The sequence below is a fragment of the Sarcophilus harrisii genome, chromosome 2, assembly GCF_902635505.1.
Source record: "Sarcophilus harrisii chromosome 2, mSarHar1.11, whole genome shotgun sequence".
NCBI lineage: Eukaryota > Metazoa > Chordata > Mammalia > Dasyuromorphia > Dasyuridae > Sarcophilus > Sarcophilus harrisii.
Genome location: NC_045427.1, coordinates 598,129,485 through 598,143,044, shown reverse-complemented (window position 1 = coordinate 598,143,044; position 13,560 = coordinate 598,129,485). Strand labels below are relative to the sequence as shown.

Here is a 13,560-nt window from a genome sequence, read left to right as displayed (position 1 = left end):
CAATGCATTTTAGAGTCGGGGAACCTTAGACATATAGTGTTAAATGACTTTCCCAGAATCACAGAGCTAATAAGTATGTATTTGAATTCAGGGAAGAGGAGTCTTTCTGACTTCAAACTCAGCATTCTATTTATTGTGCCTCTTACCTACCTAATTGATTATTGGGGTTGGACTCTAAATCCTTAGAGCCCATACACTGAAATAAATCTCTAATAGGAAAAACTCAGGGACTATAGATCATACATAGAGCAAGAAAGAACTTCAGAAGCCACCCAGTCCAGTTTACAGAATTACAGTACAGATTACAGAAATCTGAAGAAGTTGTGCTCAAGACTGAACAAGTTGATTTTGAGCTCGTCTTTTGACTTCAAACTAGGTGCTCTTTTTAATGTACTGTAATATACCAGTAGCATACTTCCACTATCGGAAAAGGAACCAGTAATCATAGCTGTCCTTCCACTACTGATCCATATGGAGTTTGCTTCTTTTTTGCCTCTGCTCTACTTGCTTTGCCCAAAAAAACAGGGACAGCTGCCACTACCACCAGAACTTACTCCAGATACCATGTGCTCCTCCCTAGATATCTTGGCGTTTTTTACTCCTTGGTTCTGTGAATACAAAGTGGAACTTTTCAAAAAAAAAGGAAACATTTTAAAGGAATGTCATGGAAAAACAAAAGGAAATTAAGAAGGCAAAGACTTTCCAGAGCATAGCTTCCTTAATCTAAGTAACCAAATCTAGATAGGTTTTGCCACTACTATTTAACAACCAATTAACCACAATTTGTATTCTTCATCTCAAGTATATCTGGGTGTGCTCTGATTTTCAGTAAGATTCATCTCCACTTTTTGTTTTAGGCTACTATTTGGCCCTAGTTTTTCCAATGGCCTTCATAGTGAGTGACCACTGACTTTCCCAGAATCTGTGTACATTACATCTTGCATATCCAGCAACAGAATCTCTTTCTTCTTGTCTCAAAGTCCAGGATTCTTCTGGTGCAGTCTAAATTTCTGTTTTTCCCATATCTTTACTCTTCCCGGTAACACCTATAGTATCAAGTACATAACTGCCATACTCTCTGAACTCAATGGCAACTCAGATTACCAGATCTACCTATTTGCCCAGATCTAGGAAGGAAAGGAAGGAGGAAAGGAAAGGAAAAGAAGGGGAAAAGGAAAGGAAAGGAAAGGAAAAGGAAAAGGAAAAGGAAAAGGAAAAGGAAAAGGAAAGGAAAGGGAAAGGAATATAATTCTATTTGATTCTCACATTATTTCTAGGAGGTTACGTGCTATTATTATTATTATTCCCTTTTTATAACTAAGGATACTGAGGCAGAGTGACTTGTCCTGTCACCAGCTAGTAAGTGTCTTGAACTCAAGTTTTCTTGACTCCAGGACCAATGCTTTATTCACTGAGCCACATAGCTGCCCCTGACTCTTTGATGACTCACTCTTTAGGTGTGTCTCCCAGGAGAATAATTTCCCCCCCAGAATCCTGTTATTACTGGCTTACAACATTGAAATTACACTTATCATAAAAATAACAATTTTCTTTGGAAGGAGAGAAGATTATTCTTTTACACCCACCTATGCCACAGGGCCAAGATTAAGAAAGGACAAACTCTGAATTCTTCTTCTTTCTTCTGAACTTGGTTAGAATCATGGATTCCTCTTTCTTGTGAAGGTGGATCTGAAAGATTTCCTTCTTCCAGTAAAGGATCCATTAAACTGCCTAATAACAGCCCATATTAACTTCTGAAGAGGTTTGTCAAACAGCCAGTGTTGGCTTGGGTAGAATTTTATCACATTAGCAGGTTGCTGTTTCTTATAGATATATCATACTTTGGCCTGGATTTTTAATTTTTATTGTTTGTATATATATATATATATATATATATATACATATAATTTTATTAATTATCAGCATGAGTCAACAGGACAGGATTGTGTGTGTGTTTGTGTAAGGGGGGGAATAGTTTGGCTCTCTTGAGTAGGTCATTCTTTTTTTCTTATTCAAAAAAATGAGAAAATGAAACCCTCATAGTATACATACATCTTCATATGTTTATATATACATACATATGCCATGTGTATATACACATACTCCCACATGCTTATTCCACAAAACAGATTCCCATGTTGGTCATATTAAAAGTATGCTTTGAATTGATCTAAGTTCTAAAGTCTTTCAAAGTTGTATTTCTCTAGAATACTGTTGTCACGATGTAAATTATTTTACTAATTCTTCTTACTTCACTCTGCATCAGTTCAGAGGTTTTCCAGTTTCCTCTGAAACTATCCATTTTGCCATTTGTTAAAGCATAAATTCTATTATAAACCACAATTTGTTTAGCTATTCTCAATAGGTGGGTACTCCCTTAGTTTCTAATTTGGGTATATTATGAAAAGAGTTGCTATAAATATTTTATGTATATAGGGCCATTTCCTCTTTCTTTGCTCTCTTTGGGTTACAGACTTAGTGGTGGCTTTTGTTGTTTTTTGTTCTTTTCTCAAGTCCCATTCAATATGACTCCATTTGGGGCTTTCTTGGCAAAGATACTGAAATGTTTTTCTCTAAGCAGAGCTTAAGTGACTCTCCCAGAGGGTCATGCAGCTAATAAAGTGTCTGAGGCAAGATTGGAACTCTGAGCCAGCCTTCTAGGCACTGTACCACCTAGTTGCCCAAGTAGTGGCAAATGGTCAAATTTATGGTTCTAAAGTATGTATAGTTATTTAATGACTTTTCCAATGTCGTGCTTTAAAATTTTCTTTAAAAAAAAAATAGCATTTTAAATGCTTTCAATTACAGATAGTTTTCAACATGTATTTAAGTTCCATTTTTCATCTCTCCCCAAGACAACAGAAAATCCAATATAGCTTATACATGTACAGTCATGTTAAACATATTTCCATATTAGTCATGTTGTGAAAAAAAAGAATCAGAACAAAAAGAAAAAGCTATGAGAAAGAAAAAAGAAAAAATATTTTTAAAAAGTTAAAGTAGTATCCTTCTATCTTCATTCAAACTCCATGGTTTTCCCTCTGAGTGCTGAAGGCATTTTCTACCCCAAGTCTATTGCAGTTGTGGATTGCTGAGAAGTTGATCATCATACTGTTTTGCTGTTACTGTGTTCAGTGTTCTCCTGGTTCTCTTTACTTCATTCATGCTTTTAAGATTTCCAAATTCTGAAGCAGCAGCTGGTGAGTATATTAGCTACCCCAAGATGACTTCCCTAACCTTTCCTACAGAGTAAGAGGGTAGGTTCAGGCTGAGCTGATGCTGAGCCTTAGGCCTTACTCTCAGTGAGGAGTGCAGATCTGCTCCCTTCTAACGGTCTGTGCATTTTCATGTTTCTCCATGGCTTTTTGGACCTTCTACAGCTCTAAACAGATGCATGAAACAGTTCCCTTGAAGATCCCAGTGGATCAACTGGAGAAATTGGAGGAATCTCCAAAAGAAAGGAGCCCCTACCTGGAGACCCTGGAGGAGAGGTGAGCAGTTCTACCCAAACACAGATTTCCTGAATACATTTCCCAACAGGACTTAGGGAGTGACTTCCTCTTCCCTCAAAGCCTATCCTTGAAATTTGGAGGGCTTGCTTCAAGGCCATCTGAGAGCCTTCTCAGCCATTCCTCTCCCACAGCTTCTTGAGCACAAGGACAGGGTTTCCACACCCTGCAGTTATATCCTGCTGGCTTCCTTTTCCAGCTTCTCTGGCAGATTACTTTCACTTTGAGCTGAGCAGCCTCTGGAAGCAGAGCATTTCTGACTTGGCTGGGTCCTGACCCTGACTGAGCTCCTGGGGTCCTCACAGTCCTGCCCATCTTCCCCCATCCACCATCCCTTCCCCTTGACTATACTCATTCCCCTTTGATTGATGTTCCAAATTCATAAGCTTACCACAGGTTGTTTCCTGGACAGAGAAATGGAGAAAGTTTTGAGGGACTTCAATGAGAATAAAGGAAAGTGAGAAGCCTTCCTAAGAGCCATACACTTAGCAGGACTAAGAAGATTCTAAGCATGACCCAAGAGCTCCTGAATATTTGAATTAGTAATGCTCCCCTGTGATTGTACCCATACCCAGAGAATAAATTTTATCTTCAGAGTAGCTGTCCTTGGTCTTCAGAATATAGCCAAGGAATAATGAAAGAGCAGACTTAGGCCTGAGGAACCATGGATTGGGAGGGAACTAAATGGGTTTGCTATTCTTAGAGTGGAATGTCTCCCTTGCAGTCTACCTGAAGGCCTAAAGGATGAAGAAATAAAGAAAAGCAGCCTAGAAGTGGTGAGTCTGGGACCCTTTTCCCCACCTTCCAGGAGCAAAGTTCCAAGGGATGGGAGAAGCAAGAGTTGGGGCTTCCCCTTGACCTAGCCTAAGATGCTTGAGAGCTGCTAAGGGAGTGGATGCTGGGCGGTGATTTTGAAAGCCTTCACTCCATTGATAATGAGTTTTCCATAATGGTTGGCTCAGTCACCAGGAAACCAAGGAGCATCAGACTCCTGTGCTCCCCTGGTGACCTCCTACATCAACATGAAAGCATTAGGCCTTTCTCAATTGGTGAAGGTGATAGCTTTCACTTATCAATACCTGCTCAATATAGAAAACCACCATTCAAACTTACCTTTGTCATTCTGGCAAGTTACTGAGTTCGTTTTGGGGTCTCTTACCTGGGGATCTTGGGTCTGGGGCTGGCCTCTCAGGGTCCAAGTGTCTCAAACCTGCTATGTTTATTTGCAGACACCAAATAAATACAACCATCAATATCATAAGCTGTTCAAGGACATCCCCCCAGAGGAGACAGTTCTGAAAGGTGAGCTAATGACACAGTTTCATCTCAGACTGTATGGTTGGCTAGATCACAGAGAATCTCTTGGGTATTCCTACTCAAAAGTAGTCATGTTAGAGGCCTTTCTCTTGGCAGTATTTGAAAGGCAATGTACAGTGGAAAGATTTAAGATGAAACTTAAAGTTCTAACACTTCTGACCAAGAGCCAGTCACTTCTGTGCTCTGGACCTTCTCTTTCTCATATGTAAGAAAAGGATCTTGAACTACTCCAAGGCCATTCAAGCTCAAACATGCTAGGATTTTTACTGCTTGTGGATCAGTTTTAGTGACCCTTGAATCTTTGTTGGTCCCTAATTTTTTTTTTTTAACCTAAAAAGGTTTTGCTGATTGGATATAGAGTTGAAATCTTAAAAGTTTCTTGTAAATTGTGCATGGCCTTATAAATGTGTAGAGAGTTTTTTTTTTTTGTTTTTTTTTTGTTTTTGTTTTTATTCTTGTTATGGAAATTGAGTTTCTTCCTCACATCTAGTGTTTTTCAAAGAAGGACTTTTCCTGCATAGTACCACTAGGTGAGGGTAGGGAGTCAAGAACTATGGTTCAGAGGAGTCCATTTTGAGGTAGCGAAGAAAGGTAGAGAGCAAAGAATGCTTTCACCAAGAAAAGGGCTTTGGAGGTGGAAGAAAAAAGGATGATTATGAATGAGGTGAATATGGAGAGCATAACTATTGTAGCAGGAAGGAAGAGATAATGAGATTTTTCTGAAGTGGGCTTTGAAATGCATCTTGGGACTAAGGTTCCAGGATTCTGAATGACAGCAGAAATGTTTTGGAGAATTCTGGAGAGGACATTGTTGGGGACAGAAGGACAAGAAGTAGGATTATGTAGGAAATCTTGTTAATTTTTTAAAAATTCAGAACTTAACCATCCCCAAATAAAACAAGCACTTATATGTTAAGTGAAACAGAGAAAAAAGAATTTTATATGAAAATATGAGTCTCACTTAAATACAGGCTACTTTTCCCTTAAAGTATACATATATATGTGAAAAAACTTTAACATGTAGCTGTCCTGTTTCTCTTATGCATTTTCAAAGACTTTAAAAACTCTCTTTTTTATTCCTTTTTTGAGACAACCTCTCACTACTTTCTAATTCTTTCCACCTTCCCATCTCCCACCAAAAAATAAAAATAAAAAATAAAACCAAAACCTTTATAAAATATTGGCCATATCCAAAAATGTATGTATGAAAAAAATTTTTTAGAGAAGGAAAATATAGGAACAAAGTAGGAGAGGCTGAAGGGGAAAGGAAGGACAGGTTAGAGAGTGGCATCTCTTGGACTCTGTTTCTAACTTTGTGGCATCAGATGAGCTTGACAAAATACAACCAAACAACCAACAAGCATTTATTAAGTGTTTTCTCTGTGCCAGGCACTGTGCAAAGGGAAAGGGATTCAGAGAAAGGTACCCTCATGGAACTTATATTCTAGTGAAGGAGACAATTTGTAAATAACTAGGAACATATAAGATATATACAGAAAAGATAGAAAGTAACCTTTGAGAGGAAGGCTGTAGCAGCTTGAAAATGAAGGGGATCAAAAAAATAATAATAATAAAAAAGATAGAAAATAACCTTTGAGAGGACGGCTGTAGCAGCTTGAAAATGAAGGGGATCCAAAAAAAAATAATAATAATAAAAAAGATAGAAAGTAACCTTTGAAAGGAAGGCTGTAGCAGCTTGAAAATGGAGGGGATCCAAAAAAAAAAAAAAGATAGAAAGTAACCTTTGAGAGGAAGGCTGTAGCAGCTTGAAAATGAAGGGGATCAAAAAAATAATAATAATAAAAAAGATAGAAAATAACCTTTGAGAGGACGGCTGTAGCAGCTTGAAAATGAAGGGGATCAAAAAAAAAAAAAAAAAAAAAAAAGCCTCCTTCAGAAGTTGGTCTTGGAGCTGAGTGTGAAAGAAGCCAGAATTACTAAGAAATAACTACAGGTAAGGGAGAGTGTCCCAGGTATGGGGGATGAAGTCTGGAGAGGGGAATCTGGTCTTTTCTAATGGTCTTTACTTCCTCTGGAGAAATCCAAAAGAATTGAGGGTAGAAGAATGATGTTCTTCTTGAGATGAGTTAATTCAGACAGCCGACCTTCCTAGTTCAGGGAAGCAGGGTGTGAGTGAAAGAGAGAAAGAGTGAGGGGGGAGGGAGGGAGGGGGAGAGGGGGAAGAGAGACAGAGAGAAGGAGAGGAAGAGAGGAGGGAGAAAGAGAGACCGAGAGAGAGAGAGACAGAGACAGAGAGAGAGAGAGAGAGAGAGAGAAAGAGAAAGAGAGAAGGGGAGGGAGGGAGCGGAGAGAGGGAAGGAAGGAGGGAGAGACAGAGAGAGAAGGAGGGGTAGGAGGGAAGGAGGGAAGAAGAGAAGAGAGAGGGGAAAGAGAGCCCCCGCCTTGGCTTAGTACATTTCTCACAGTGTTGGGGGCATTTCACAATGTGATCTGCGCTGCATTCCCCCGAAGCGCTGGGTTTCGGGGACTGGGGCGTCTGTCCGTGTGTGCGTCTATCTGTCTGTCTCTGTTCCAGTGTGTTCCTGCGCGCTCCAAAGGGACATCCTCATCCAGGGGCGCCTGTACATCTCCCACAACTGGCTCTGCTTCCACGCCAGCCTCTTTGGCAAGGACATCAAGGTGCGGCCCGGCACGGGGCGGCGGGGACCGGCACGGGGCGGCGGGGACCGGCACGGACCGGCGGGGACCGGCACGGACCGGCGGGGACCGGCACGGACCGGCGGCTGCCCGGAAGCCGAGAGCGGGGGTAACGCGCCGGCACCGAAGCGGGAACGGCTGCGCAGCCCGCAGCCGCTTTGGGAGAGCGCTCGCGCTCGCTGATCTCCCGAGTCCGAGCACTCTCAGGGCGCGGCCGCGCGCTCGGCGTTAAGCGGAACAGCCGGGTCCTGCGGCTCGGCCAGCGCTCATTCTGTGCGCGTGTGACTTTTCTCTGCGAGGGCGGAGCCCAGGAGGGGGCGCCAGAGCGCGCGTCTGGGTGTAGGGCAGAAGGGGGAGAGGGGGGAAGGGAGGAAGGGGGGGAAGGGGGGGCAGGGAGGAAGGGGGGGAGGGGGAGGCAGGGGAGCTGACGCGTCTCTCTCTGCCCGGTTCCCCGCCTCGGGCTGAGCCTCCGGGGGCCGGTGGGATCACTAGGGCACGGGCCCGCTGACAAGGCGGGGCAGGAGGGGTCTCACGAGGGGCGCGCTCTCCCTGCAGGTGGTCATCCCCGTGCTGTCTGTGCAGATGATTAAGAAGCACAAGATGGCCAGGCTCCTGCCCAACGGGCTGGCCATCACAACCAACACAAGCAGAAAGGTCAGTGGGCCCCCCCCCTCCGCTCGCCCTCAGCATCTCTCCTCGGCTCTCCGTGTCGGCGGGGCCTGGCGTTCCAGGACCGGCCGTTGTTGCATCTGGGAAGCCGGGCTGGACGGGGGAAGCTGGAGCTGGGAACGCCCATTCCTCCTCCTGATTGTAGCAGCCGTGTGACCCCGGGCAAGTCACAAGCCCTGTTGGCTTCGGTTTCCTCCTCTGTAACATGAGTTGGAGAAGGACACGGCAAACCCTTCCAGTCTCTCTGCCAGAAAACCCCACATGGGGACATAAAAAATCAGATAGGCCTGAAAACAGCAATTGTTAACATAGCCCATCCCTCCCCCCCCAAGGCGGCCAAAATTCCCCCAAGTCACTGTGGTTCTGCATGCCGTTCTTCCTCTCACAGTGAGTTGTGATGCGAAACCTAAAATTGTTTCTTAAATTATGCTTTGCTGTTGGCACAGAGACCAATTACTCTATGCTCTTGCTGCCTCGGGCTGTGCCCAGGGCTTCTGAACTATGGAGAAGGTGCTTTTTATCTTAAGAACAAAGAGTTGCTGAAAATGGTCATTATTATAAAAGTACTTGTACTTTATTAGTTTCTATGATAAGTAGGTTTTAACTTGAAGCTCAAACCCTGCCCTTTCTCTTCTCCCTCCTTCCCCTAGAAACCATATTGGAAATGGTGCTAGATTCCTAGGCTAGCCCACAAAAAAACTATTTAACTCGGCATGTCATTGAACTATAGAACTAATCATACTTAATACACTATTAATAGTAATGTTCTAGAAATTGTTTTTATGGGAATATTGATTCGTGTCGTGAGAAGAGAACATGGCAGCTTGGGAATATTTGTGCCCCTTGACCCAAAAAGACAAGTTGTTCACCATAGACCACCAGGTCAGGAAGGAAACTGGGAGACTGTTCCTGTTGTCACTTTCCCATCTTCATTCCTTCCCACTTACCCTTCCTTCCCTCCCAAAGTTCATATGTTTGTGCACATAGACACTCAGTACCAATGAAATAAAACTTGAGCTACCTTACTGAGCTAGATTTCTTTTTCCTCTAAATTGCCAACCTTAGTTCTCACTTGCTAACCAAATCAGTAGCACAGAACCTCCAATTCAGTGTGTGGCAGACATGTGGGCCATGATACTGAACCTTTTGGCACTGGAGCTAACCTCTTCAGACCAACAATCTGGAAGCAAACATTCTCTTAAAGGTTAAGGCATCTTTTGCTGTGGGCACAGTAAAAGGTGATAATTCACCCAAGGGCACATGGCTGTGGGCCAAAAATCTGTATGCCCTTGGCAGGGGTATGTCATGTAAAAAGGAACATAGTGATAGAGAAATCAGAACATAAATTAACACTTGACTTTCAGCCCTAAGGCCAGATAAACTTAGATCCTGTAATTCTTTGGGGGGAAGTAATAAAGTACTGATCTGATCTGACCCAGTTAACCAAAAAAAATTTATTAAATGCTTACTGTATGTCAGGCACAAAATTTGGAGATAGAAAAAGCAATATGGTAGTCCCTGTCTTTAAGAAACTCCCATTCTAAGGGGGAGGCAACATGTATAAATCAGAGCCCAAATCTCCTAAAACAATTAGATCCTACCAGGGCATATCCATGGGTAACAGACTAAGTAGTAGTTTGGGCCACTTTCACCTCCCTTTTTAGCATCTATCTCACTTCCCTATGCCTCCTCTAACTTTGTCCCTTTCTTCCTGTCAGCTGATTGTCTGCTTCAGGTATGTTCAACCAATGCCTCCCGTAAAGTTTGCATTCTCATGGGAAGCTGTATAAGTTCAAAATGTCTTCCAAACTCAAAGGGATTTAAATATCTCTAGTAGTTAAATGATAATTGTTATGATAGGCCTTTGAAATATGTATTTTTAAGATTTGTGTGAAGGGTTCACAGCCTTCCTTGGTTGTATCCTAGGGCTGATTGCCAATGTTAGAGCTACAACATCTTCTTGAAGCCATGTTTGAGTGACAGAATGACTAGAACAAGTATTGTCAGCACCCTTTTCTCATTGCTGATATTTCTCTTCTGTATCATAGTATATTTTCGTGTCACTGATCTCAAGGGACAGCGTGTATGATGTATTGAGAAGAGTCTGCACCCATCTACAGGTAATATTGGGCATTGGCTTTCTTTGGGAGCTGGCTCTCCCTAGAACATCAGTCTTATGGAGGGCTCTCCCTGAGCTTTAAACCTTTTCTAAGGGTCTCACTCTTCTTCTGCCCCAATATGTGAGATAGTAATACTGGCAAGCAAAAGATGGGGAAAGAAGGGAGGGCAAGAGAGAAGATAAGAAACAGAAATGATTCTAGAGTACCCTGAGCTGAATTTTCAGGGACTAACATTTCTAATGAAGGCCATTCATACTCTGTGGCAGAGTGAGCTATTCAGTCAACACACCTGCCTGAATGTTTCTGTAATCATGGGTGTGCATTTATGTGTTTGTTGATACATCTGTGTCTTTGTGTATGCTCATCTGCTTTGAAGCTTAGTCACATCTGGCAGGTTTAGTTTTCTTTTCAGACAACCAAAAGGGTTCCTTTTCCCTACCTTCACCTTTATTTACAGAATAAATGGCAGTCAGAAAAAGCAATATAAAAATCATCTAAAAGCTTTTCTTCAGAACTTTGGAATTGATTGTAGGACAAGGGAGATAAGGATATGTGGACACAGGACCACCCGGGATAGTGTGCCCTCTTCAGAGAAGGTGCTGTGCAAGGCAGAATTGAAGTGGCTCAAAATAAATACAAGAGGCACAAATTTAGAAAATCGACCCTAATTGTTCCTATGGACTATTTGGGCCTCACCTGTGGTGGAGTATTCCAAGCTTATATTGATATGATTGGCTACAATCAAACTGTATGTAGTTCAACTAGAACATAGTGATGTCATTTTTATCCTCTTCAAGAATGAATAGCCGATCAACAATAAGAGTCCTTAACCTTTTGTGTATCAGGGACTTTTAAAGAAGTATTTGTGAAGCCCATGGACACTTTCTCAGAATAATGTTTTTAAACAAGTAAAATAAAACACATTGGATTAGTTGACAGAAGGATGGCAATCATATTTTCCTGTCCTTTAACTTGGGATAATCTGAGGTCCATTCACTCCAGATGAAGGATTCCTAATCAAGATTCTTTTCCAGACTCTATTTTAGGCTTTTGGAATCAATGTAAAAGAGGAGGAAAAAGAAGGGTAATGGAGGAAGGAAGGGAGGGAGCCCTAGACGAGGAGGGAGAGAGCAGAATGAAGGTTCTGATGAAGAAGCATAATTAGTTGTCTCTGCCTATGAGACTTACTCCTCACATTAAACTGGGATCCACAGGAGATAGACCCTCAGGATTTCTCTGAAATCCTGAAAATGAGACCTGGAGTCTCATGGAGCTTTAGCCCTGGAGAGACAGTAACAGTTGCCTCCTTTATTCCACAGCCTTCCAGTAAGAAGAGCCTGAGTGTAAGAGAATATCCAGATGAACCTGATTCTGAGTCTCTGGTGAGATTTGCCTATGGGAGCAAAGAGTTAGTGACCCACAATGACTCTGTAGGAATGTGAGGCTCTAAGGAACAAAAAGGTTATCTGTTCAGGGAACCAAACACAATTCAAGATTGCTTTGGTTGATGCTTTCAAAAGGGGGACATCTGTTAGCAAAGCCATTAATTAGAGTCCTATTTATACTCCATTATCACCTGTTGGAAGTGAACTGATAAAATACCCCACTGATTAGCTCCAGTTAATGGGAGAAAAGCTGCTTGGATTTCCTAAGTATATGTAAATTGTCCTTTCCCTTTTATTCCTTAAGGGAAAATCTAGCCTTTCCCTTAGCTCTTTCCTATCTCATTCCTCTCAGTAAAAAAGGTATAAGTTGGTGTAATAGAAATTCCATTTACAAAAAGTACTGGGTCCAAAACCATGATGGCGAAATGAATTGAAAAACTACCACAAGAGGTTTGGTTAGACTGAAGAATGGAAGACTTCCAGAAGCCATGATAGTTTTCAAATATTTGAAGAGATGATATGTGAAGAATAACATTTGTTTTGCCTGAATCCAGAAGGATAGGAATAGAATTAATAGGTAAAACCAGAGGCAGGTTTTGGCCCAATGTTAGGAAGCATTTTTTTTTTTTTTTTTTAAAGCAACTAACTTTCTTTTCTAAACCTGAAATTTAGGTTCATGTGGAAAATGACCAATGACCTCTAAGATACCTACCATCTCTATCTATGATCTTATATTATTTCACAGTTGACTCAGAAGATCTGGTTTCTAATCTGTTCTGTGATTTACTCACTTTTTTGGCAAGTCACCGTACCTTTCTGGCTCTGATCTGTAAATTGAGTAGGCTGGATTGAATTTCCTTTGGTTCTTATTTCACTGGAAAATTTCCCAAATTGTTAGGAGTGATCCTATTAAGGATCCTTCCTTAATTAAGGAGTGATCCTTCACAAAATAATAAGAAACTTAATAAGTAAGTCTGCATATAGATTTAGGGATAAGACTCTAGATGCTGTTCCTGTGGTTAAAAGATGTAATGATCTCTGAATGTTAACCCTAAGAATCTGTCAATCGAGCAATAGACATTTATTAAACATCTATTATGTGCCCACTATGCTAAATTCTAAGGATACAAAAATAAAAGTGAAATGCTTCCTGCTATCAGGGAACTTATAATCAAGCCTAGGGAACCAACATTTAGATCTGTAAATGTATATAGAATAGATACAAGGTAATTTGGGGAGAGGATATTAGCATGTGAGAAGAGGAGAAAAGACTTCATGTAGAAGGTAGATTTTGAGTTAAAACTTGGAGAAAATTAAGGATTTTGAGAAGTGTAGATGAGAAGGGAGTGCATTCCAAGTATTGGGGAATAGCCATTGCAAAGGCAAGAATGTAGTGCTGTGAATTAGGAAGACTACTGGAATCTTCTTTTAGTAAAGAGATAAGTTTGGTTGAACTGCAGTGTGCATGAAGAGGAGAACTGGAAATAAGCCTATAAAGATTGATTGGGCCCAGATTTTAATGGGCTACAAATATCAGATTGATTATGGAGGTAAGAGGAAGACACGGGAGTATATCGAGTAAGGGAGTGATCTGCACTTTTAAGAAAATCATTTTGGATGTAGAGTGGAATAGGAAGAGACTTGAAGCAGGTAGACCAATTAAGAGATTATGTGAGTGGAGAAGAGGAAAAAGAGATGGTGCAGATATAGGAATGTCAAGAATTAGTGGCCAATAAGAGATGTGGGATGAATAAGTCAGGAATCAAGCATGATGTTGAAATTGCAAACCAGGGTGTTTTAATGATGGTGGTGCCCTCAACAAAAATAAGAAAGTTTGGAAAATTTGTGGGGAAAAATGAGTTCAATTTTAGTTATGTTGAATTTGAGATGTCTTGGGGGCAT

The 13,560-nt window shown here is 41.5% G+C and overlaps 1 protein-coding gene across 6 annotated transcripts in view; it reads left to right on the top strand.

Moving 5' to 3' along the window:
- The window catches only part of GRAMD2A (GRAM domain containing 2A), an 82,152-nt gene that overhangs the window by 57,190 nt on the left and 11,402 nt on the right, over positions 1-13,560 (top strand). For all 6 annotated transcript variants that reach the window (XM_031956330.1, XM_031956329.1, XM_031956328.1 and 3 more), the window contains 7 exons: positions 3,381-3,491; positions 4,234-4,285; positions 4,739-4,811; positions 7,363-7,466; positions 8,040-8,138; positions 10,202-10,273; positions 11,593-11,655. In XM_031956330.1, coding sequence (XP_031812190.1) covers positions 3,381-3,491; positions 4,234-4,285; positions 4,739-4,811; positions 7,363-7,466; positions 8,040-8,138; positions 10,202-10,273; positions 11,593-11,655 — 574 coding nt within the window. The remainder of the gene's footprint in view (positions 1-3,380; positions 3,492-4,233; positions 4,286-4,738; positions 4,812-7,362; positions 7,467-8,039; positions 8,139-10,201; positions 10,274-11,592; positions 11,656-13,560) is intronic.